The sequence below is a fragment of the Peromyscus maniculatus genome, chromosome 4, assembly GCF_049852395.1.
Source record: "Peromyscus maniculatus bairdii isolate BWxNUB_F1_BW_parent chromosome 4, HU_Pman_BW_mat_3.1, whole genome shotgun sequence".
NCBI lineage: Eukaryota > Metazoa > Chordata > Mammalia > Rodentia > Cricetidae > Peromyscus > Peromyscus maniculatus.
Genome location: NC_134855.1, coordinates 107,456,968 through 107,483,914, shown reverse-complemented (window position 1 = coordinate 107,483,914; position 26,947 = coordinate 107,456,968). Strand labels below are relative to the sequence as shown.

At 41.9% G+C, this 26,947-nt stretch overlaps 1 protein-coding gene across 1 annotated transcript; it reads left to right on the top strand.

Annotated features, from left to right (window-relative positions):
- Window positions 1–4,370: 4,370 nt before the first annotated feature.
- On the top strand, window positions 4,371–26,619 carry LOC121828837 (tyrosine-protein phosphatase non-receptor type substrate 1-like). The gene is made up of 6 exons (XM_076570623.1): window positions 4,371–4,603; window positions 8,635–8,946; window positions 10,358–10,678; window positions 15,830–16,141; window positions 17,559–17,882; window positions 26,001–26,619. Exons 1-4 carry the CDS (start codon window positions 4,534–4,536, stop codon window positions 15,982–15,984), a joined length of 858 nt encoding a protein of 285 aa, XP_076426738.1. The 5' UTR covers window positions 4,371–4,533; the 3' UTR covers window positions 15,985–16,141; window positions 17,559–17,882; window positions 26,001–26,619.
- The last annotated feature ends 328 nt before the right edge of the window (window positions 26,620–26,947 follow it).

Genomic DNA, 26,947 nt, shown 5'->3' with positions numbered 1-26,947 from the left:
AAAAACAAACAAACACACAAACAAACACAACACTTCCCCAATGGTGTAAACAGGAGTGACAGTTCCTGGAGAGAGACTTCTGGACTGTAGAGCAGCCTGCAAGCTGCACAGCAGCTCCGGGGTTGCAGGGTTCTGGGAGTCATCACCCATGTCCAGTGGGCTTCCTAGTGATGCAGCTGCTTTTGCATTATCCCCGTTCCCTGTAAGTAACCCTCATCCATACTCAGGCTAGTAATCCCAATAAAACCTCATTAGTGCACCACATTGGGCATTGGTAGACTCGTGACTTCAGCCTGTCCTGAGTTCCCTTTCTGGAGTGAGTTGATTTTCCTTTTTTTCCCACAAATTGTCAGAAGTTTTCTATACAAAGTCACCAAGTCTGTCCCTCTCACAACTGGTGAATCAGGATAATCAAATGCTTTTGTCTCCTTAAGTTTGTAAAATAGTTCACGCCATGGGCTTTTAGATAGATAGACAGGCAGATAGACAGACAGACAGATAGACAAACAGATAGATAGATAGAGATAGAGTGTGATAGTATTGTGTTCCCCAAAATATTGTGCACCCTAATAAACTTATCTGAGGTCAGAGAACAGAACAGCCACTAGATACAAAGGCTAGAAAATGGTGGCACTCATGCCTTTAATCCTAGCATTCCAGAGGCAGAAATCTGTCTGAATCTCTGTGAGTTCAAGGCCACATAGGAAACAGCCAGGCATGGTGGCACATGCCTTTAATCCCAAGAAGTGAGCCTTTAATCCCAGGAAGTAAGGGCAGAAAGCAGAAAGGTATATAAGGCGTGAAAACCAGGAACTAGGCTGGTTAAGCTTTTAGACTTTGATCAGCACAGTTCAACTGAGAGGCATCCAGTTTGAGGAAACAGAATCAGCCGAGGAATTGGCAAGGTGAGGTGGCTGTAGCTTGTTCTGCTTCTCTGATCTTCCAGCATTCACCCCAATACATGGCTCTGAGTTTGTTTTTATTAATAAGAACTTTTAAGATTCATGCTATGAGAGAGAGAGAGAGAGAGAGAGAGAGAGAGAGAGAGAGAGAGAGAGAGAGAGATGATGGATACACACAACCACACACACACACACACACACACACACACACACACACACCACACACATTCTGTCTACCAACAGAAGGTTCAAGAATCCAGTAATTGTTCAGCCCAAAAGACTGGATACCTCAGCTGGTCTTCATTGGGTGCTGGAACTCTGAAGAAGTAGGCTCCAAGCCTAATGGACTTGCCAGTGGGAGCAAGGAAGCAAAGAGAGCATGCCTCCTTCTTCCACATCGTTATGGAGGCTGCCAGCAGAAGGTATGGCCAAGATCAAAGGTGGGTCTTCCCACATCAAAAGAACAAGATTAAAAGTGGGTCTTCTGAGCTGGGCGGTGGTGGCACACGTCTTTAATCCCAGCACTCAGGAGGCAGAGGCAGGTGGATCTCTGTGAGTTCGAGGCCAGCCTGGTCTCCAAAGCAAGTTCCAGGAAAGGCATCAAAGCTACACAGAGAAACCCTGTCTTGGAAAAAAAAAAAAGTGGGTCTTCTGACTTCAAATTATTTAATTAAGGAAAACCCCTCACAGGTGAATTCAGTCACTTGGGTTTAAGTAAATTCCAGGTGTATTCAAGTTGACAACCAAGAATAACGATCACAAGTCCACCCTGTGTCAAGTTGACACACAATCTATCTCCTTATGTCATGCTTAATTTCTAAATGATAACAATAACCAGACAATAACTATAACTAACATGGTATAACTATTCCATGTATAATAAGATAAGCATTATATGTTTTTACCAGGTATAGTGATATTTTATTTGTACTGAAATGTGATTTTATTTGTATGTTAATAAATAAAGTTGCCCCGGAGTCAGAGCTAATAGCAAGCCATAGCAGAAGCCGGGCAGTGGTGGTGCACGCCTTTAGTCCCAGCACTTGGGAGGCAGAGCTATGTGGATCTCTGTGTGTTCAAGGATATAGCCAGCATAGAGACACACGCCTTTAATCTCAATACCAACCATAGAAGACCTGGAGGTCTGTATAGACAGGCAGTGATGAGGAGGTCATGTGGTTGGGTTTACAATCAATGAGAAGGCAGAACAGAAAGTCAATAAAAAGACAGACACACAGGAAGTAGGCCTCTTTCTGAGGGGAAGGACAGCAGAGGCAGTGAAGGGTAAGAAAGGGTTTTTAGCTCTTAGCTATTGCTCTGACCTCCTGGGCTTTCAACTCTGCATTTGGCTCTGTATTTCTATTTTAATAAGATGGTTACATCTACAACCAGGTCATAATTATGTCTAATATAACTATCCCTCATACAACTGCAAATGCATTACAAATTTTAGAATGGGAAAAATGTCTCCTGAGAGACATTCTTTTAGTATCTCAAATTTAAACATGAGAACCACTGATATTCTCTCTCTCTCTCTCTTTTTTTTTTTTTTAAGATTTATTTATTTTTATTATATATACAACATGTATGACTACAGGCCAGAAGAGGGCACCAGATCCCAATACAGATGGTTGTGAGCCACCATGTGGTGGCTGGGAATTGAACTCAGGACCTCTGGAAAGCAGTCAGTGCTCTTAAACTCTGAGCCATCTCTCCAGCCCAAAAGAGTATTTTATGGTTTTTTGTTTGTTTTTCGAGACAGGGTTTCTCTGTGTAGTTTTGGATCTTGCTCTGTAGCCTAGGCTGGCCTTGAACTCACAGAAATCTACCTGACTCTGCCTCCTGAGTGCTGGGATTAAAGGCATGTGCCACCACCACCCAGCTGAAATTCTCTAATTGATGTTACATTACATGATAAAGAAATTGAAGGAAAACACAAATAACTGTACAAATACTCTCTTAGCAAAATATGATAGAAACACTCATGTCAATTATAATCCTAAGCCTGCAACTGATCTCGTGGCCTTAGGTTGTATTTGTAATTACCTTCCTCTACTATCCATTCTGCACTTCCTTGACCCTTAGCAAGCACATAGGCAAGTCTTGGCTCTTTTCCTGGAGAAGTGACCCATACCTTCATCCCTAAAGGGTCTGTGTCCTTTGTCATCCTGCTTGGATTAGGTTATCTGACTCAGCTCAACTGCTCCAACCTTGGAGTCCATGCTGAATCTTTGCTTCTGGGACCTCTTGTGGGGAGCCAGTGCCCCAGAATACCTTCTTCCTTTACACAGGCTTCCCCCCCTCCCTCCCCCTCACTCCCCATCACTCTGCCCTGAGGAAGCAGGCTGTTCTCTTTCCATTTTATTTCCCCATTAGGTTGCCTCTTCCCACTTCCTCCTTCTCCCCCTAATCAACAGGGCATGAAGATCTAGTCCAGTAAACCTGTACCAGAAGAGAGAGGACCCACTTCTTCCTCCTGGGAGCACCTGGGTCTCTGGGAGTTCTCTTTCTTGGAGTGCCCTGCTTAGTTGAGTGATGGTAGTTGGAAGAAAGGGAGAAACTTCCATAAAGGTTCCCCTCTCAGGCGATAATTCTCTCAGTCCCCTCCCACATTGGTTGAGTGGACACTATGGGGAGGGGGAGGGAGATGTGGTATAAGAGGAGACAGAAGGTGGGCCTGCTTCATCATCACTTCTGAGGACACACCTGACATCAAGGGTCTCCTTATTATTGTGTTTTTTCTATGTACCCAGGATACACAGTGTCTTTCATGTCAGATTATTTTTCATAGGGGAAAAAGAAAAAATCAGTTAAGGTTGGTGTTGTATCTCGGTAACAGCATAATTACTTAATACACATAAAATCATTACATCAGTTCCTACTACGACAAACAAACCAAAGTCATCAAACAACAAACCAGACCATCTGTCCAAGTGACCAACTGAGAAGTCAAACACAGCAGAGGAAGGGATGGTGAGGAACCCAGGGGAGGGCTTTTCCCTGTCAGTCAGAGAAACAGACTGCTGTGTCTTGGGTTCATTTTTCTGTAGCTTGATGAATATTATATGATTCTGAGCAACAGGAAATGCCCAGGCAACATTTGGAGCCCAGTTGAGTGGAGACCAAGGGTTGGGTTTTAAAGTACGTGTTCTATCTTCATCATATCTGGTTGTACTCAAGGTTCACTGTACCTACCTTTCTGGGACTCAGCATCCATTCTACATTTCCAGAAGTTGTCCTAGGGCTGTAGTAGAGTAGACTCTGAGTGGCAGTAATGTCTGTTGAACATGTTGGTCCCTTCAGGAAGGGGGAGTCTAAGACTCAGTGCATTAGAGACCAGCCCTGTGGCTACAAGGTGGGGGTGAGTTCAGTTCCTCCCTAGTCTGGCTTATGGGGTTCCAGAAAATCAGCACCCAGGCAACAGGGTAAACTTTCTGTGCTTGTGGTATTGGGGGATGGACAGAGATCTGAGCCACAATGACCACTTCCCTCACTGCGGCTCAAGTTTCTGCCCAAGCTAAGAATGAGCAACAAAGATATACAAAACAGCCGAGGTTGGGAAGAGAGCAGCCAGAGGCTCCTGGGCTCATGAAGAGCTTCATCCGGGCTTGTCACCCAGCACGTTCTTACCATGGCTTCTACACTTTGGAAGGCTCTGGTCCTGGGGCCTCTTCTGCCAACACTTCTGCTGGCATTTACAGGTGAGTCTTGGCCATGGAGACCCTCAGACCACACAGGGCAGCACTCAGAGGTGGCAAAATCCTGTTCTCGACAGGAGCTGAGTCCCAGGCAACTTTCCTGAGCTGCTTGTACCCTTTCCATACTGCAGACCTTTCTAGGGACAGGGAGGTAGTGGGATTTAGGGATCAGAGGAAGAACATGTGACATGGAGGTGGGGGATGGGGGCCTGGTGGCAAGGAAGGAGCCTGGGTTCTGTGATGTCAACTCTGGACTTCATGGCTAACAGGTCTAGAAATATATATATGAATAGAGAGAGAGGAGGGGGAAGAGAGAAGGAAGGAGGAGAGAAAGAGAGAGAGATAGAGACAGTGAGCTGGGGAGAGAAAGAGGAGAGAGAGAGAGAGAGAGAGAGAGAGAGAGAGAGAGAGAGAGAGAGAGAGAGAGAGAAAGGGAGGGAGGGAGGGAGGGAGGGACAGAGATAGAGAGGGAGGGAAGGAGGGAGGGAAAGAGAGAGGAATAAACCCAAGTAATGAATCCTGGATCCAATGTCAGACGGACCTGCTAAACCTTCCTTAGTCACTGACAGACTATGTGACTTGGAGCAAGTTCCTAAATCTCTCTGAGTCTCTGCTCCCCTAGGAAGCAGAGGAAACAATCCTCTCCTCCCAGAGTTGGGTTGTGGGTGAATTGAGCCCCTGTACCTGGCCGTGATTTCTAACCCCTCAGGCGCCACGGGGAAGGCATCAGAGCCTGGGACAGCTCTCTACCATGTCCTCCTGTGTCACTGCAGGACTGCTTGTCTTCCTCTTACAATTTGATTTTGAAAGGAGGGTTCTTGTCACTGGGACCCTAGAATATAACTCACAGTCTGAGCACAGTAGGGGTGCACACAGCATGACAAGTAAACCACTGTCCCCAGGAGAAGGGCAACCTTTCTTACTCCAGGGGAGAGACCCTATGTTAGGGGTGAGTGCTTTGTCACAGGCCTGGCTGCCTGCAGCTGAATGAAACATCCTTGGATGGAATGTGCTCCCATCTTTAGGTTGTTCTCAGCTCCTCACTATGGGACTAGAGCAAAACTGAACCTGGTTGAGCACGCATCTGTGGGTGATAGACCCCAGACTCAGGGCACTACCCTCTCATGTGGGCACCCCAGAAACCTGGATTCCAGACCAGTTGATGCAATCAGCAAGAGGCTTTATTTTGATCGTTTACGCAAATGGGCCCTCTGCACTATTCAATGAGAGGAGCCCCGAACAATAATTGTAGGCATCTTTTAAAGGCAAAACCCACAAAATTAGCAAAGCATTCAGGGCAATACATAATTGGCTAGTTTAAAGATCAGCACTGGGGAGGGGGAGTACAGCCATGGGGACTTTCCATCGGGGCTGCTTTTCTTCCTAGAATAGCCACAGGATATTCTGTTAGACCCAGATAATGTCACATGATGATTCTGCTGAGGCTAATGGTTTGGGGGCCTGGGACTGGTACTTGTTCCTCTTTCTCATGTTTAACTCTTTCTTGGGGTAGGATGTTGAATCCTTTAGGCACATGCTAAAGAGCAGTAGAGCTGGTCATGGAGCAGATTTATTTTTAGCTTCTTGAGAATTCCCCCACAGGGTTCTTTTCTCCACTGATTCTGAGGGACAGGAACAGTTTGCAATTCCATCACCAGTGACTGAGGGTTTCCCTTTCCCCACGTCCTCACCTGCCTTTGTTGTCAGTTCTTTTCCTGATCTTAGCCGTTCTGGTCGTGGTAGGGGGTAATTGTGGGGTCATTTGTCCTCTCTCTAGAGTCGCATGGTGGTGCTTATTTCTCTCTTCTGTTGAAGTCTTGCTCCCAGTGTTCTCCGGGGCTGTTTTGATGGACATGAATTATTTTAGCTTATTCTGTGATAGAGAGGCTTTTTTCCAATGGCAAGTGCATTTTCTGGGTAATAAATAAATGCCCTAGATTGGCATTTGTGGTCCTTTAGAAGCTGAAGAGCATTGCTCCAGGCTTTTGAATTTTAAATTCCACTGAGAAATGAGCAGTTAATATGATGGGGTTTCCTTCATACGCGAGTCAGGAATGTTTCTCTTTTTGCTTTTTGTGCCCTCTCTTTGTTCAGTATATTTAATGTTTTAACTATAACACACATGGGGAGTTTTGTTTCTGGTCTTGTCTATTTGTTGGACTGTGTGTTCTTGTATCTATGTGGTTAAACCTTTCCTTAGTTAGGGACAGTTTTCTTCTATGATATTGTTGATGATATGGTCTTTGCCAGTGACTTGGGATTCTTTTTTATCTATTTCCATAATTAGAAGAGTTGGTCTTTTTATGTTGTTCCTTAGTTTCTGAATGTTCCTTTTATGTGCTTTAAAATTTTATAATTATTATTTGATTGAGTGTTCTAATTCATCTATTTTACCTCCAAGACATGGTATTTTATCTTCTACTTGATCCATCCTATTTGTAAGGCTTTCCCCGAGTTTTCTAGTTGTGTTATTGATTATTCAATTCTATCTTTGTTACAGCTTAAGTTCTCTTCAATATTTCTCTCTTTACTGAATTCTGGATTTTGTTCCTCATTTCATTCAGCTGCAGATATTTTCTTGTGCATTTATTGTTTTCCTCTTCAAATTCATTGAGCTGTGGTTTTGTGTCTTCCTTAAGTTTCATGATTTATTTGATAAAGTTTGTGATTGTTCTTTTAAGTTCTGTGTTCTGGGATTCAACTATGTGATTCACCCTGGAGAGCATTTATGTGGGGCTGGTGGGTTTGGAGAGAGGGGCATACTTTCTTGTCCTTTCATATTTTTGTGTGTTTTTTTGTGAGGTTTCCTGGGCATGTAGACTTGTTTCTTTGGTTGTGTGTCTATTGTGAGATTCTAGGTTACACTAGATTAGTGTGGGGACTGAATAAATGGAGGCAGGTTGGGAATATCTGGTGTATGATCAGCTCATGTAGAATTAGGTTTGGGAATGTGGAGAGGACGCAGGGTTGGTGTGGGTCAGGGGAACTCAGTATGCAGTGGCTGAATGTGAGGTAAGTGTCCAGACACATGCCCGTGAGTGTAGACATAATACTGGATAGTTGGGGGTAAGAGGATGCCCTAGACAAAAGGGTAAATGAGTTATGTGCCTGAAGCTAGTGTTCGGTGTGTGGTGTGTGTGAGGAATTGAGTCTGCAATTTGATGCACAGGCTGCATGTCAAGAACTAAACATGTGAGAATGGGCACAGTGCAGGGGTAGGTGTGAGTCATAGAAATCCATCAGGAAAAGATTGTACAAGCTACAGAATTAGGCCTGCACATGTAGAAATCAATGTTGCAGTCTTGTAGTAGACCTGTTTTCTTAAGCCTCCTAAAGTCTTGCTGCCTGAAGCATCCAAATAGCTGTACAGCTGGGTCATATGGTCGATTTCTTTGGCATGTGCCCAAGCATGTGCACTCTCTCTCCTCAAGCCCAAAATGACATTTGTTGTTGTTTGTTTTGTCTTTTTTGTTTTTTGAGACAGGGTTTCTCTGTGTAACAACCCTGGAACTCTCTCTGTAGAACAGGCTGGCCTTGGACTCACAGAGATCTGCCTGCCTCTGCCTCCTGAGTGCTGGGAATAATGTCATGGATCATTAATACCCACTTTTGTTTGTTTGTTTGTTTTAGCTCAAAATGTCCTTGGTGACCACCCTTTTAGAGTGACTCCTCAGTTTTCTATCTCTGCACAAGTTGAGTTTCCTGAGGATGTTCATTCCCCCATAGTAGTCATATTTTATTTACTGATTGTTCATTATGGTGCATTTGCATTCTCCTCAAAGTCAGATATCACAGGTAGTATATTCTCCCTCAAGCATAGGGACAGGAGAAGGCATTTTGACTTGGTGAGCCTTATATATATTGCTCTATATCTCTGAAAGAGTGACCTCAGTAGAAAGGACAATTTTCATTACTCATGGGACAGGCCTTGGTAGGGTTCACATAGTGTTGTATATTGGTTCCTCCAACACTGAGAAGGTACTCACAACTGGTTTTTATTTGTTTTTGTTTTTATTTTGTTTTTGTTTTTATAGGTGGGAAGCCTTTCATCTCTCTGAAGGGCCCAGAAAGGAGGACAGTCACTTCAAATTCAGTGCCTTTTACCTGCACCGCTGGCCTTTTCCGCTCCAGGAACCTCAGTGTTAACTGGTTTAAGGACAACAATGAACTTCCAGCCTCAGTCCCACAGCGGCTGCCTATCAGCAGAGACGTTTACTATGTCACAAGCAAGTCATCAGTGACATTGGCCAAACAAGATATCCTTTCTCAGATCACCTGTGAAGTCACCCACAGGGACCTCGATGAGCCCCTAAAAATGACCATCAGTCTTTCTCAAGTGCTCCTAGGTGAGTGATCACTGATATACGTGGTGGGGCCACACTGATATCATGGAGGTTTGGCCCAAAGCCCCATTTTACAAATGGGGAGTAGAAATTGATCACTGTCAGCCTTGAACACATGAATATGGATTAAAAGTACAGGTTCCACGTGCTAGACAGCTGGGCTTTGATCTTAATTCTATCATTTTATAGGCTGTAGAACATTTCTCATGTGTCTTAAATATTCTGTGCCCCAGTTTCCTTAAAAATTAGGAATAAAACCAACACCTACTTTGGAAGTCTCCTTTGAAACTTAAACCAGTTGTTCTTCTAAAAAACCAAGAAGCATTCCTAATATACTGTAAGTTGTTTACGAATGTTTGACTTGCTATTGTAGGGACCTAGCATGCCTCTCTAAACATGTTTGTCCTTTTTATATCACTGCTAATGTTTAAATTTTCTAAATATTTATTATTAGCTGGAGATTGTGATATACAGCATGTAACCTAAGCTCCTTGGGGAATAGGCAGGGATATAAAAAGTTCCAGTCATGTCAGAGTTAAGATGGAGTTCTAAGCCATCATGGACAATTTAATGAAATAGAATAAAATAAGTGAAAAATGGGGCTAAGGGTGTACTTCAGTCTTGGAGTACTTATGTTCTATGCACAAAATCCTGATTTCTAGAAAATCTCTGGCATTGTGTAAAATATTATTCACCCAATAAACAATGAGCAGCTAATGTGTGCCAGGCACTGTTGTAGGTGTTGTGCTTATAAATTGCCTGTTCTTGTGGGGCAATTCATTTTAATAATTCTTATAATTATATGTCACAATGTCAAAATATGGAATATTTAACTCTAACCAGATTAGATACCCATGTGTTTCCAGCTACATTGCATGAATATTTATACTTCTCCCTATTTGTCATACATGAAACATATACAAAGTTGTTTATTTAAAAAGAGAGTGAACTTGTGAACGCTATTCACTTAGGAACTCACAGCACCTGTACAAGAATTGCACAAGATCAAGCCATTTGACATTCCAGCATGAAATAGAGGTCTTCATGGACTCCTGTCTTCTAGTTGTGACCTCCTGACAGCTTGTAGTCTCTGAAGGAATGACAGTGAGATTTCTTTATGGGTGTGGCCCTGGTAGTGGAGCATGCTCCACTGTCCCAAACCCATGAATATATAGGCAGCTCAAATTCAACTGGCTGGATTATAAGAAAAGAAAAGAAGGGCTGAGGGATGGCTTAGTGGAGGCAGAAGGTTCAGGAACTCAAGGTCATCTCTGGCTACATAGTGAGTTCAAGGTCATCGTGGAATTCTTGGGACCCTACCAATCAATCAATCTAAAACAAAATTTTAACCCTGGGACAGGAAAATAAGACAGTACCAAGATTTCACCTCTGTTCACTAATTGTTCCTGTCTAGTTAGCCCCACACTGAAGATCACCACTGAGTCCCCAGAGATCCGTGATCATCCGCATCAAAGAGTGAACCTGACTTGCCATGTCAACCACTTCTACCCCCAAAACGTGCACCTCACCTGGGCTAAGAATGGGCACAACATCCTGACTTCTGAGCGCTCTCAGACCACCAGAAACTCTGATGGGACATACTCTCTAAAGCACACGTTGCAGGTAGAAGCCATATCGGATGAGAGCATCTTTAGCTGCTTGATGTACCGGTATGATCAGCATCCACAGAGCATCAGCATCACCCGGGGAGCACAGGCCTCCCATAAGCGCAGAGGTGTGTGCCTTGTCTCCTTTGTATCCTAAGGGCATTGCTGCTATGGGTTGATCTTTCTGTATGTTGTATATATATATATATATATATATATATATATATATATATATACATATATATATATATATATATATATCATAGGTTAAAGCTATTAGGCCAATAGCAAGGCAGGATAAAATTAGGCAGGACAATCAACCTGGGTACTGGGATGAAGCAGTGCAGAGTCCAGAGAGACATGAACCAGCTGCCTAAAGAGAAAGATGCCAGATAATGGTAAAGCCATGGACCATGTGGCAATACATAGTTGAATAGAAATGGGTTAATTTAAAGGTAAGAATTACTTAATAATAAGCATGAGCATCTGACTGATCATTTAGTGATTAATATAAGCTTCTGTGTGTTTATTTGGGACCAGACGGTCAGAAAAGAGGAGCTCCGCCTCCATTTAGACATTGTCATTGATTGGCCTGAGACTCAGGGAAACCCTGGTTGAAAGCAGAGAAAGGAAGCCCTCCCTATTGAGAATGCTGTTGCATAGCCAAGCCCAACTTCACCCCATTTCCTCCAGATACTTCCACAAAGAAATGAGTCTCCTTTACTACACTCATCATATTGCAAGTTTTTCTTCTTAACCCTTGGTTGCAAGGATAAGGATAGCCAGGATCCAAATAATTTCCAGGAACATAATTAATCACACAGTGAATTCAGCTGGAATGTTTCTGGAAAGCAACTTTAAAGAGCTCTAGAATTATTGACTCCCTTAGCTAGGAAAAAGGATCACACAAAGTGGGTGGAAATCCCCTCTGTACTCCCTTCTCTCTGCTCCCTGTTGTTTTTTTCTATGCACACATGCTCCTAGTGGTCATTTCTTCTATTTCTTCCCCACTTCACTCTCTCCAGACACATACCACAAGGGGGCACTGTGACGTTATAAGCCAGAGCTTCCTTGTTTCTTTGATCCAGATGTGCTTCACACTCCTGGGAGAAGGAACCACTGTTCTGAGCAGAGGTGTTGGTGCAGGTGCACAGTCACAGAGAGACAGAATAATAGTCGGGCATGGGCAAGCCAGGGGAAAGGCAGCGGGTGGGCTCCCTGCAGTGTACAGCAGGGCAGGTGGCTACCAGAGAAAGAGTGGAGGTGCCAGGCATCCCAACAGCCGTTCTCACAGCAGGCTGGCACCTTGATTTCTGTCCAGTCCTGTGCAGAACCAGCCCTTTTCTGGTTGCTCTAAGAATTCCCAAGGTAATGATCCCACAAACCTTCAGATTTTTTTAAATCCTATTTAAATAATGAGAATAATGTTTACCCAGTAGGATGTCCAGATTTGGGTGACAAACTTCAAAATAATGCTTTTTCATGAGAAGCAAGTTGCATCATTTTTATTAAAGTTTTTCTATCATAATAATGTTGTGAGAATTGTATACATGACTAGTGTTTACATCATTTCCACTCCACACTTTCCTCCCATCTACTCCCTAGGCCCCCGTTCCGTCACAATCTTCCTTATTGTCAATATGTATGTATAATGCATACTAGGTTTTTCTTTTCTGTCTTATTCTCCTCCTGCACCTGCATTTAGTATATCTGACCCCCACTGAAGGATGAACCCATGGCAGCATCACATTGACAGTTCCAGACAGCACAGGTCCACTGGGGTGGTTTCCTCTCTTACACTGAGGCTCCTTCTATTTGGTTCTAGCACATCTTTGGAGCTGCACCTTCACAGCTTTCCCAGATCCCTTTCCTCAGAGCCCTGACTCCTGTGCACATCTACTCCACACCTGTTCTGTGTGGTTGGTGCCCTCAGAGCACTCACTACAGAGTGTCACCTACAGAGCACTAACCGAACATCACCCACAGAGCACTTCCTGCACAACAGTGTTCCCACTGCCTCCTGTCTCACACTTGGGAGCTGGAAGGCAGCAGACAGAGGAAGACATGAGTGACAGTCAGAGCACTAGGCTTACAAGGCAGCTGTCACATCACAAACGAACTGTGGCGTTTCTGTGTTTCTCTTCTTTGTCACCTGAGAATACAGACCTTAGGTTTGTCACAGAACACTTCTCAAATCCTGTTGGAAGGTGTTTACTTTTCTGGAAATGTCTCATCTGTCTATGCCGTTCAGCTCCCTCAATCAAGTACTTAAACTTCAGTGATGTCTGAGAGCCCAGGCCTGTGACTTTATCAAGTATGTCCCTCTCTGCATGTCCCCTCCACAGCTCTTGGAGCTTATGTGTGAAATTTGCAGTAGAATGGACCAGAGTCCTACTGCAGGATCAGTGTGGCCAGTGCCTCTTTGTGTGACTCCAGGTAATCAGTTCCCTTTTTAATTTGTTTCATCTATGCCAAGGCTTCTCTTCCTTGGCTCCTGCGTGGCATCTGAACACTGGGCACAGTTGAGCTTCTGCAGTGATTACTCCAAGTTTACATGGTGCCTGTCCCAGAGCTGAGCTGAAAGCAAGACAATATTAAAATCTCAGATGCAGAGGCAGCTTTGTTATGGGTATATAGAAAGGCATATATAGATTTTTGTTAGTTGATTTTTTATTCTGTCACTGTGTTGAAATTGATGACAATTTCTAGAAGCTTCCTGATGGAACTTAGGGATCTGTTATGTACAAATGTAATAAATGATATAAATGGACTTCAAGAGAAAATTCACATGCTCATCCCAATATGTTTTGAAAAGGCCTTTGACAAAATTCAACGTACCTTCCTATCAGTCATATAAAGACTTCATCATTACATATCTTCTGCAAATAGGGATAGTCCAACTGCTTTCCTGACTTGAGCCCCACTCTATTTGTGCCCCCTCTTTATTACTCCTGCTAGTGCCCCAAGCACACTATTGCAAGAGTGGGGAGAGTGACCAGCCTTGTCACTCCTGATTGTAACAGGATGGCTTCACGTTCTTCTCCATTTAAGATGATGTTGGCTGTGGGTTTGTCACATGGGGCCTTTATTTTTGTTGATGTGAGTCTCCTGATGTCCTTCTACAACTTATATTATGAAACAGTGATTTTTTGTCAAAGAACTTTTTGTCATTTGTAGAGATGAGCATATGATTTGTGTCTTGACATCCATATCATTTATTTAATAAACTGAGTTACTTATCAACCATTGCATCTCCAGGAGCAGTCAAATTGATAGTGGTGGATGGTTTTTTATTTGCATACCCATATTCAGTTTGCAATTAGTTTGTTGAGGATTTTTGCATCTATGTTCACTGTGGAAACTGGCCTGTAGTTTTCTTTATTGTTTCTTTGCCTGGTTTGTATATAGAATAACACTGGCTTTGTAGAAAGATACTAGAAGTGTTACTTGTTTCTATTTTAACAATAATTTAGGAAGTGTTGTGGGAGATCTTTGACAGTCTGGTACAATTCTGCTGTGATTCCGTCTTGGCCTGGATTGTTTTGTTTTGGTCAGTTTTTTATTTGTATATGTATTGTTATTGCTTTTTCTATCTCCTTATCTTTTTATGGGTCTAGTTTAGTTGTTTATCTTTTCTTGGTTTATGGTTGATGGTTTGGGAGAATCTAGAAATTTGTTTATTTATTTTCTTACATAATGGTGTATAGATTTTGAAGGTATTCCTTTATGATCTTCTAAATCTCTTTGGTGTCCATTATAATGTTTTCCCATTTATATCTGGTTCTGTTGAGTTTTCTCCCTACTTTCAGTCCATTGGGTAGGGTGCTGTCAATCTTTATCTTCTCAGAGCACTACCTCTCAGATTTCTTGATTCTTTGTACTGTTTTATTTATTTCTTCTTTCATATCTAAAAATTGTAAGTAAACTAAATTATAAAAATCTTACAAAACAGCTACACACTAAAGTTAACCAGACCCAACACCAGGACAGCTCAATGAACTTTTCTATAGTTAGACTATGCATTTGGAATGGAAGTTGTTTAACTTCAGTGGACTTTAAACTTTCACCAATGAATGTATTTTATACAATTATCTACCATCAAATAAAAAAAACCCATGACAGAGATGTAACTAAATATTTAACTTCATATCCTATTTCATATCTCATATCCATCACCTACATTCAGTCTTTCCTCTTCCTTTAGTCATTCTTGTTTTCTTTTCTACTTTGTTTACATCTATGTATATATTGTTGTTAGATTCCAAATATGAGAGGGGATATGCAGTTTTTTTATCTGAGATTTGTGATCTCATTTAAGATTATACACGAGAAGTCCATTTATTATCCTTTTAATTTTGTGAATACATTTTTCTTCAAAGCTGAATAGTTTGCCCATGTAGTGTTTGTTTGTGTGTGTATGTATGTATGTATGTATGTATGTGTCTGTAGCTCAAATTTGCATTATCTGTTCACTGTTGAAACCCACCATGAAAAGACTGTGCAATCTGTAGAATTAGGTCTGCACATGTAGAAAGCAATTTTGTGTCTTGTAGTAGACCTGTTTTCTTAAGCCTCCTAAAGTCTTGCTGCCTCAACTGGGTCTTATGGTCAATCAAGCATGTGCCCAAGCATGTGCACTCTCTCTCCTCAGGCCCATATGACATTACTTTGTCCTCTTCCATAGATGGATTTTATTCATTCTTCAGTTGTCCTATTTTTGTTTTCTTTTGTTGGTTTGTTTGAGACAGGGTTTCTCTGTGTAACAGTCCTTGCTGTCCTGGAACTCTCTCTGTAGACCAGGTTGGCCAAGAACTCACAGAGATCTGCCTGCTTCCTGGGTGCAGGGATTAACTTCATGCACCATGACTATACACAGAATTTTTGTTTAACTCAAAATGTCCTTGGTGACCACCCTTTTAGAGTGACTCCTCACTTTTCTATCTCTGCACATGTTGAGTTTCCTGAGGACTTTCATTCCCCCGTAGTAGTCATATTTTATTTACTGTTTGTTCATTATGGCCAATTTACATTCTCCTCAAAGTCAGATATCATGGGTAGTATATTCTCCCTTGAGCATGGGGACAGGGGACTGCATTTTGACTTGAGTGAGCCAATGCTCTATATCTCCGAAAGAGTGACCTCAGGAGAAAGGACAATTTTCATTACTCATGGGACAGGCCTTGGTAGGGTTCACATAGTGTTCTATACTGGTTCCTCCAACACTGAGATGATACTCACAATTGGTTTTTATTTGTTTTATTTTGTTTTTGTTTTTTCAGCTGGAAAGCCTTTCATCTCTTTGAAGGGCCCAGAGCAGAGGACAGCCACTTCAAATTCCGTGGCTTTTACCTGCACTGCTGGCCCTTTCAGCTCCAGGAACCTCAGTGTTAACTGGTTTAAGGACAATAATGAACTTTCAGTCTCTGCCCTATAGCGGCTGCCTATCAGCAGAGACGTTTACTATGTCACAAGCAAGTCATCAGTGACATTGGCCAAACAAGATATCCTTTCTCAGATCACCTGTGAAGTCACCCATGGGGACCTCGATGAGCCCCTAAAAATGACCATCAATCTTTCTCAAGTGCTCCTAGGTGAGTGATCACTGATATACGTGGTGGGGCCACACTGATATCATGGAGTTTTGGCCCAAAGCCCCATTTTACAAATGGGGAATAAAATTGATCACTGTCAGCCTTGAACACATGAATATGGATTAAAAGTAAAGGTTCCTCTGGCATGACAGCTGGGCTTTGATCTTAACTGTATCATTTTGTGGCTGCAGAATACTGGCCATGTGTCTTAAATATTCTGTGCCCCAGTTTCCCTAAAAAATGGAAATAAAACCAACCCCTACTTTGTAAGTTTCCTCTCACGATTAAAACAGCTGTTCTTTTAGAACAACAAGAAGCATGCCTAACACACTAAGTTGTTTACGAATGTTTGACTTGCTGTTGTATGGACCCAGCATCCCTCCCTAAACATATTTGTCCCTTTTATATCATTGCAAATGTTTAAAAGTTTCTAAGTATTTATTATTAGCTGAAGCTTGTGGCATAAGACATGTAATCTCAGCTCCTTGGGAAATAGGCAAGATATAGCTAGTTCCAGTCCTGTAAGGGTTAAGACTGAGTTCAAGGCCAGCCTGGACAACTTAGTGAAATAAAACAAAATAGGTGAAAAACAGAACTGAGGATGTACTTCAGTGGTGGAGTGCTTGTCTTCTGTGTATAAAATTCTGAGTTCTGGGAAATCTCCAACATTGTGTAAAATATTATTCACTCAATAAACAATGAACAGCTACTGTGTGTCAGTCACTGTTGTAGATGTTCTAATTATAAATTTCCTGTTCTTGTGGGGCAATTCATTTTAATAATTCCTATAATTATATGTCATGATGTCACGATATGAAATATTTAACTGTGACCAGATTAGACACGCATGTGTTTCCAGCTGTGTTTAATGAATATTTATACTTGTCCCTATTTGTCTTATAGGAAATATATACAAAGTTGTGTATTTAAAAAGAGTGAACTTGTGAACTCTCTTCACTTGTGAACTCACAGCACCTGTACAAAAACTGCACAAGATCAAGCCACTTGACATTCTAGCATGAAATGGAGGTCCTCATGGACCCCTGCCATCTAGCTGTGAACTCCTGACAGCTTGTAGTCTCAGAAGTAATGAGTGAGGTTTCTTTATGGGATGGGCCTGATAGGTCAAGCATGCTCCAGTGTCCCAAACCCACAAGTATATAGGCAGTACAAATTCCACTGACTAGATTATAAAAAAAGAAAAGAAGGGCTGAACAGATGACTTCTTGGAGGCAGAAGGATCAGCAACTCAAGGTCATCCCTGGTTGTATAGAAAGTTTAAGGTCTTCTTGGAATTTTTGGGACCCTACCAATCAACCACTCAATCAAATTTTATCAAAATGACTGAGAGACCTGGGGACAGGGAAATAAGACAGTACCAAGATTTCACCTCTGTTCACTTATTGTTCCTATCTAGTTAACCCCACACTGAAGATCACCACGGAGCCCCCTGATATCCGTGATCATGGGCACCAAAGAGTGAACCTGACTTGCCATGTAAACAACTTCTACCCCTAAAACATGCAACTCACCTGGACTAAGAATAACAACAAGATCCTGACTCCTGAGCTACCTCAAGCCACCAGAAACTCTGATGGGACATACTCTCTAAAGCACACATTGCAAGAAGATGCCATATCGGATGAGAGCATCTTTAGCTGCTGGGTGTTCCAGTATGACCAGCCTCTACTGTGGGTCAACATCATCCTGGGAGCACAGGCCTCCTCCCATAAGGACAGAGGTATGCACCTTGTCTCCTTCATATCCTCAGGGCATTGTGGTTGAATGGCTAGAGACCCAGGAAAACCCTTGGAGAAAGTTGAGAAAGGAAGCCCTTTCTACTGAGAATGCTGTTCCATAGCCAAGCCCAACTGCACCCCCTTCTTCCAGATACATTCATAAAGAATTGAGTCTCCTTTGCTGCACTCATCATATTGCAAGTTTTTCTTCTTAACCCTTGGTTGCAAGAAATTGCTAAGGATAAGGATAGCCAGGATCCAAATAATTTCCAGGAAGGCAAATAATCAAGACAGTGAATTCAGCTGGATGTTTCTGGAAAGCAGCTTTGAAGAGCTCTAGAATTATTGACTCCCTTAGCTAGGATTGTAACAAAGTGGTTACAAATCCCCCATCACTTTTTTCTCTCTGCTCCTTTTACTTTTTTTCGATGCACACACCCTCCTGCTTGTAATTTCTTCTATTTTTTCCCCCTTTTCACTCTTTCCAGATCATACTATTTCTCCCACAAGGGGGCACTGTGACGTTACAAGCCAGAGCTTCCTTGTTTCTTTGATCCAGATGTGCTTCACACTCTTGGGAGAAGGAACCACTGTTCTGAGCAGATGTGTTGGTGCAGGTGCACAGTCACAGAGAGACAGAATAATAGTCGGGCATGGGCAAGCCAGGGGTAAGGCAGCGGGTGGGATCCCTGCAGTGTGTTGCAGGGCAGGTGGCTACCTGAGAAAGAGTGGAGGTGCCAGGCAACCCAACAGCCCGTTCTCACAGCAGGCTGGCACCTTGATTTCTGTCTAGCCCTGTGTAGAACCAGCCCTTTTCAGGTTGCTGTAAGAATTCTCAAAGGTAATGATCCCACAAGCCTTCAAATTTCTTTAGGTTCTATTTTCATTGCCCCATAAGAATAAGAACAATATCCACCCATGGGATGTACAGATCTAGGTGACAAACTCTAAAATAATGCTTTTTCATGGGAAGCAAGTTGAATCATTTTTAATAGTTTTTCTGTATTATTGCTATTGTGAGAATTGTCTACATGACTAGTGTTTACATCATCTCCACTCCACACTTTCCCCTAGCTCCACCCATGGGCCCCATATTTTCTAAAATTCACAATCTCTTTATTATTGTCATATATGCATTGTATGTATGTATACTTATATAACTATGACCTGTTAATAATTCATACTAGGTTTTTCTTCTGTCTTATTTTCCTCCTGCACCTGCATTTAGTATATCTGACCCCCACTGAAGGATGAACCCATGGCAGCATCACATTGACAGTTCCAGACAGCACAGGTCCACTGGGGTCGTTTCCTCTCTTACACTGAGGCTCCTTCTATTTGGTTCTAGCACATCTTTGGAGCTGCACCTTCACAGCTTTCCCAGATCCCTTTCCTCAGAGCCCTGACTCCTGTGCACATCTACTCCACACCTGTTCTGTGTGGTTGGTGCCCTCAGAGCACTCACTACAGAGTGTCACCTACAGAGCACTAACCGAACATCACCCACAGAGCACTTCCTGCACAGCAGTGTTCCCACTGCCTCCTGTCTCACACTTGGGAGCTGGAAGGCAGCAGACAGAGGAAGACATGAGTGACAGTCAGAGCACTAGGCTTACAAGGCAGCTGTCACATCACAAACGAACTGTGGCGTTTCTGTGTTTCTTTTCTTTGTCACCTGAGAATACAGACCTTAGGTTTGTCACAGAACACTTCTCAAATCCTGTTGGAAGGTGTTTACTTTTCTGGAAATGTCTCATCTGTCTATGCTGTTCAGCTCCCTCAATCAAGTACTTAAACTTCAGTGATGTCTGAGAGTCCAGGCCTGTGACTTTATCAAGTATGTCCCTCTTTGCATGTCCCCTCCCCAGCTCTTGGAGCTTATGTGTGTACTTTGCAGTTGAATCGACCAGTGTCATCCTGCAGGGTCAAAATTCAACATGCCCTCATATTAGTCATAGAAGGACTTCATCATTACATATCTTCTGCAAATAGGGATAGTTCAACTGCTTCTCTGACTTGAACCCCACTCTATTTGTGCCCCCTCTTTATTACTCTCGCTAGTGCCCCAAGCACACTATTGCAAGAGTGGGGAGAGTGACCAGCCTTGTCACTCCTGATTGTAACAGGATGGCTTCACGTTCTTCTCCATTTAAGATGATGTTGACTGTGGGTTTGTCACGTGTGGCTTTTATTTTTGTTGATGTGAGTCTGCTGATATCCTTCTACAACTTATATTATGAACACATAGTGAATTTTTGTCAAAGAACTTTTTGGTATCTATAGAGATGGGCATATGATTTTTGTCTTGATGTCCATATGATTTATTAAATGCATTGAGTTTCTAATTAATTCTTGCATCACCAGGATAAAGTCAACTTGGTAGTGGTGGATGGTTTTTTAAATGCATAACCATATAAAGTTTGCAGTTAGTTTGTTGAGGTTTTTTTTTTTTTTTTTTTTTGAGACAGGGTTTCTCTGTGTAGCTTTGCGCCTTTCCTGGAACTCACTTGGTAGCCCAGGCTGGTCTCAAACTCACAGAGATCCGCCTGGCTCTGCCTCCCGAGTGCTGGGATTAAAGGCATGTGCCACTACCGCCCGGCTTGTTGAGGATTTTTGCATCTATGTTCTCCATGCACATTGGCCAATAATTTTATTTATTGGTGTATCTTTGCCTAGTTTGTATACAGAGAAACACTGGCTTGGTAGAAAGAGCTTGGAAGTGTTACTTCTGGTTCTGTTTTAGAAAATAATTTAGGAAGTGTTGTGGTAGATCTTTGACAGTCTGGTACAATTCTTCTGTGAGTCTGTCTTGGCCTGGATTGTTTTGTTTTGATCAGTTTTTTATTTTTATTGTTGTTGCTGTTTCCATCTCCTCATTTGTTATGGGTCTATTTAAGTTACTGGTCTCTTCTTGGTTCATATCTGGTGGTCTGCAAGAACCTAGAAAATTATTTATTTTCTGACATAATGGAGTATAAATTTTGAAGGTATTCCTTTATGATCTTCTATATATTTTTGGTGTCTATTATAATGTTTTCCCATTCATATCTAGTTCTGTTATCTCCATTCTTGCAGTTAATTGGCTTATGGATCTGCCAATCTTTATCTTCTCAAAGAACTACCTCTCAGATTTCTTGATTCTTTTTACTGTTTCATTTATTTCTTGTTTGATATCTAAAATTGCAAGCAAACTTTATTATAAAAAACTAACAAAAAACCACACACCAAGTTTACCAGACCCAACATCTAGAGAGCTCAATGAAGTTTTCCATAGTTAGCCTATCCTTTTGGAATGGAAGTTTTGGAGCTTTAGTGGACTTTACACTTTCACTACTGAATATACTTTATACACTTGTCTACCATCATAATAAAAGAAAATCTGTGACAGGGGTGGATGTAAAACAATTAACTTTATATCCTATTTCATAACTTATATCTATCACCTGAATTCAGTCCTTCCTCTTCTCCTTCTATCTTGTTCTCTTTTCTACTTTGTTTACATATATGCATATATTGTTGTTAGACTCCATATATGAGAGAAGATATGCAGGCTTTTTCTATCTGAGATTTGTGACTCACTTAAGACTATACATGAGAAGTCCATTCATTTTCCTTCAAATTTTTATGAATACATTTTTCTTCAAAGCTGAAAAGTACATGAGCACGTTTTGTGTGTGTGTGTGTGTGTGTGTGTGTGTGTGTGTGTGTGTGTTTGTATGCATGTGTATGTGTCTGCATTCCAAATTTTCATTATCCATTCACTATTGATGTACAACTAGGTTGATTCCCATTCTTTGCTATAGTGAATAAACCAGCAATAACCCATGGGTGCAAAAAATTCTGTGGGAGGGTGTGATGTTGTCTGGTACATACCCAGGAATGAAATACCTAGGTCACACGGTAGTTCTATTTGTGATTTTTTTGAGAAATCTCAAAACTTATTTCCTCAATGGCTGTATTAATTTGTATCTCTGCCAACAGTGACTAGGGTCCTTTCTCTCCACATCCCCTCCAACATTTTTGTCAGATTTGTTGATGACAGCCACTCTCACTGGAGTGAGTTGGTATCTCCAAGTAATTTTAATTTACATTTTACTAATGGCTAGAAATAGTAACACTTTAATAAATAGATATTGGCCATTTGTGTCTCTTCTGTTGAAAACTTTCTATTTAGTTCATCTGCCCATTTGTTGATTGGCAGTTTTGTTTCGTTGGTTTTTAAATTATGCAGTTCTTTATAAATTCTGGATCTTTGTCCAGAGTCTGAAGTGTAGCTGGTAAAGATTTTCTCCACTCTTTGTCCTGTTTGCCTGCCAACTGTTGCCTTTGCTGAAGAAAACCTTTATGTTCATCCAGTCCCAACTGTTGACACTTGGGGTTGGTTCTTGTGTGGTGAGCAGTCTACTCAACAAGTTCTTGTCTCTCCAGGATCTCCAATATGTTTTCTTCTGGAAATTTCAGTCTCAGGTTTTAAATTAAGGTTTTTGATCTATTTTGAATTGATCTTTCTACAAGATAAAAGATAAGTACCTAATTTAATTCTACAGGTAGAAATCAAGTTTTGCCAGCATCATTCATTGAATAGACTATCTTTTTCCAATGTACAATTTTGCTTCCTTTGTCAAAAATTAAGCAAGCATAGCTTTTACTTTTTATTCCTGGGCCTTCTATTCTTCTCTATTGATCTCCCTGTCTATTTTTAATGCCAGTCTTTATCACTATAGCTTTGTACTATAATTTGGGGTCAGATATTATAATATATTCAGCAGCATTTTTATTCATTTGTTGTTTTCCTTATTTTTCCAAAAATTGTAAAAGGTTTTCTATACAGAGTCACCCTCTCACAATTGGTGAATCAAGATAATCAAATGCATTTGTTTCCTCAACTGTGTAAAATAGTTCACACCTTGGTAATTTAGATTAAATGGATAGATAGATGATAGATAGATAGATATGAATGGTTTGATGGATTGATGGATAGATTGATGATACACACACACACACACACACACACACACACACACACACACACACGCACACACTCTATTTACCAACAGAAGGGTCAAGAATCCAGTAATTGTTCAGTCCATGAGGCTGGATGCCTCAGCTGGTCTTCATTATGTGCTGGAATTCTGAAGACGTAGGCTCCAAACAAGTGAAGGAATGAACTTGCCAGGGAGAGCAACAGGCAAACAGAGCAAGCCTCTGTTTTCCATATCTTTATAGAGGCTGCCAGCAGAAGGTGTGGCCAAGATCAAAGGTGAATCTTCCCACATCAAAAGATCTGGATTAAATTATGGTCTTCCCACTCCCAATTCCTTAATTAAGGAAAACCCCTCACAGGTGAACTCAGTCACTTGGGTTTAAGTAAATTCCAGGTGTATTCAAGTTGACAACCAAGAAGAACGATCACAAGTCCACCCCGTGTCAAGTTGACACACAATCTATCTCCTTATGTCATGCTTAATTTCTAAATGATAACAATAACCAGACAATAACTATAACTAACATGGTATAACTATCCAATGTACAATAAGATAAGCATTATATGTTTTACCAGGTCATAATTATGTCTAATATAACTATCCCTCATACAACTACAAATGCATTACAAGTTTTAGAATGGGGGAAATGTCTCCTGAGATACATCTTTTAGTATCTCAAATTTAAACATGAGAATCACTGATATTCTCTTAATTGATGTTACATTACATGATAAAGAAATTGAAGGAAAACACAAATATCTGTACAAATACTTTCTTAGCAAAATATGATAGAAACACTCATGTCAATTATAATCCTAGGTCTGCAACTGATCACGTGGTCTTAGGTTATATTTGTAATTACCTTCCTCTACTATCCACTCTGCATTTCCTCCACCCTCAGCAAGCACCTTAGTCAGTCTTGGCTCTTTTCCTGGAGAAGTGACCCATACCTTCATCCCTAAAGTGTCTGTGTCCTTTATCATTCTGCCTGGATTAGGTTATCTGACTCAGCTCAACTGCTCCAACCTTGGAGTCCATGATGAACCTTTGCTTCTGGGACCTCTTGTGGGGAGCCAGTGCCCCAGAATATGTTCTTCCTTTACACAGGCTTCTCCACCTCCTCCCCCCTCACTCCTCCTCACTCTGCCCTGAGGAAGCAGGCTGTTCTCTTTCCATTTTATTTCCCCACTAGGTTGCCTCTTCTCACTTCCTCCTTTCTTCCCCTGATCAACAGGGCATGAAGATCTAGTCCAGTAAACCTGTACCAGAAGAGAGAGGACCCACTTCTTCCTCCTGGGAGCACCTGGGTCTCTGGGAGTTCTCTTTCTTGGAGTGCCCTGCTTAGTTGAGTGATGGTAGTTGGAAGAAAGGGAGAAACTTCCATAAAGCTTTCCTTCTAAGGCTGGTAATTCCACTCAGTCCTCTCTCACATTAGCTGAGTGGACACTATGGGGAGGGGGAGGGGGATGTGGTATGAGAGGGGACAGAAGCTGGGCCTGCTTCATCATCACTTCTGAGGACACACCTGACACCAAGGGTCTCCTTATTATTATGGTATTTTTTCTATGCACCCAGGATACACAGTGTCTTTCATGTCAAATTATTTTTCATAGGGGAAAAAGATAAAATCAGCTAAGGTTGTCATTGTATCTCGGTAACAGCATAATTACTTAATACACATAAAATCATTACATCAGTTCCTACTACGACAAACAAACCAAAGCCATCAAACAACAAACAGACCATCTGTCCAAGTGACCAACTGAGAAGTCAAATACAGCAGAGTAAGGGATGGTGAGAAACCCAGGGGAGGGCTTTTCCCTATCAGTCAGAGAAACAGGCTGCTATGTCTTGGGTTCATTTTTCTGTAGCTTGGTGACTATTATATGATTCTGAGCAACAGGAAATGCCCAGGCAACATTTGGAGCCCAGTTGAGTGGAGACCAAGGGTTGGGTTTTAAAGTATGTGTTCTATCTTCCTTGTGTCTGGTTGCACTCACAAGGTTCACTGGACCTGCCTTTCTGGGACTCAGCATCCATTCTACATTTCCAGAAGTTGTCCTAGGGCTGTAGTAGAGTAGACTCTGAGTGGCAGTAATGTCTGTTGAACATGTTGATCCCTTCAGGAAGGGGGAGTCTAAGGCTCAGTGCATTAGAGACCAGCCCTGTGGCTACAAGCTGGGGGTGATCTCAATTCCTCCCTAGTCTGGCTTATGGGGTTCCAGAAAATCAGCACCCAGGCAACAGGGTAAACTTTCTGTGGCTGTGGTATTGGGAGATGGACAGAGATCTGAGCCACAATGGCCACTTCCCTCACTGTGGCTCAAATTTCTGTCCAGGTTTTGCTAAACGTGGGCAACAAAGGGGAAATCTTCAGCATTGTGTAAATTAATATTCACCCAATAAATAATAAACAGCTACTTGTGGCAGGCACTGTTATAGGTGTGATTATACAGTTCCTCTTCTTGTAGGACAATTCACTTTAATAACTCCTACCATTATATGTCATGATATGGAAAATATAAAACTCAGACCACATAAGATGCCCATGTGTTTCCTACTATGTTTCATGAACATTTATACTTGTCCCTATTTGTCTTACATGAAACATATACAAAGTTGTTTATTTAAAAGTAGGATGAGTCTCAAAATAACAAAAAAAAAGTAGAATGAATTCCTTCACTTGTGAACTCACAACACCTGTACATGAATTACACAATATCAAGCCACTTGACATTCTAGCATGAAATGGAGGTCCTCATGGATCCCTGCCAGCTAGCTGTGAAATCCTGAGAGATTGTAGTCTCTGAAGAAATAACAGTGAGGTTTCTTTATGAGTGTGGCCCTCGTAGGTCAAGCATGCTCCACTGTCACAAACCCATGAGTATATAGGCAGCACAAATTCAACTGGCTGGAATATAAAAAGAAAAGAGGGGCTGAAGGGATGGCTTAATGGAGGCAGAAGGATCAGGAACTCAAGGTCATCCCTAACTACATAGTGAGTTCAGGGTCATCTTGGAATTCTTGTTACCTCACCAATCAACTAATCCATCTAAAACAAAAATTTAACCCTGGGACAGGGAAATAAGACAGTACCAAGATTTCACCTCTGTTCACTTTATTGTTTCTGTCTAGTTATTCCCAACATTGAAGATCAACACGGAGCCCCCGGATATCCGTGATCACGGGCAACAAAGAGTGAACCTGACTTGCCATGTAAATAGCTTCTACCCCCAAAATGTACAACTCATCTGGATCAAGAATGGGAACAAGATCCTGACCCCCGAGCTCCCTCAAGCCACTCTCTAAAGCACATATTGCAGGAAGATGCCATAATGGATGAGAGCATCTTTAGCTGCTGGGTGTTCCAGTATGACCAGCATCCACTGTGTGTCAACATCACCCTGGGAGCTCAAGTCTCCCATAAGGACAGAGATGTGTGCCTTATCTCTTTCATATCCTCAGGGCAATGTTGCTGTGGGATGATCCTTCTGTATGCTGTGACTCTGTATTACACTCATTGGTTAATAATAAAGCTGTTTGGCCAATAGCTAGACAGGACAATCCAACTGGGGACTGGGATGAAGGAGGGCAGAGTTGAGAGCCAGCTGCCCAAGAAACAAGATGCCATAGGACCAGTAAAGCCACAGACTACATTTCAGTACATAGATTAATAGAAATGGGTTAAATTAAAAGTAAGAGCTAGTTAATAATAAACCTGAGCTACTGGTCAAGCATTTTGTAATTAATATAAGCTTCTCTGTGTTTATTTGGGACCAGATGGTCGAGACAAAAAAGCTCTGCCTCCATTTACACATTGTGGCTGAAGGGCTAGAGACTCATGGAAACCTTTGGGGGAAATGGAGAAAGGAAACCCTCCCTAATGAGAATGTTGTTGTATAGCCACCCACAACTGCACCCACCCCTTTTCTTCCAGATACTTCCATCAAGAAATAAGTCTCAAGCCGGGCGGTGGTGGCACACGCCTTTAGTCCCAGCACTTGGGAGGCAGAGGCAGGCGGATCTCTGTGAGTTCGAGGCCAGACTGGGCTACCAAGTGAGTTCCAGGAAAGGCGCAAAGC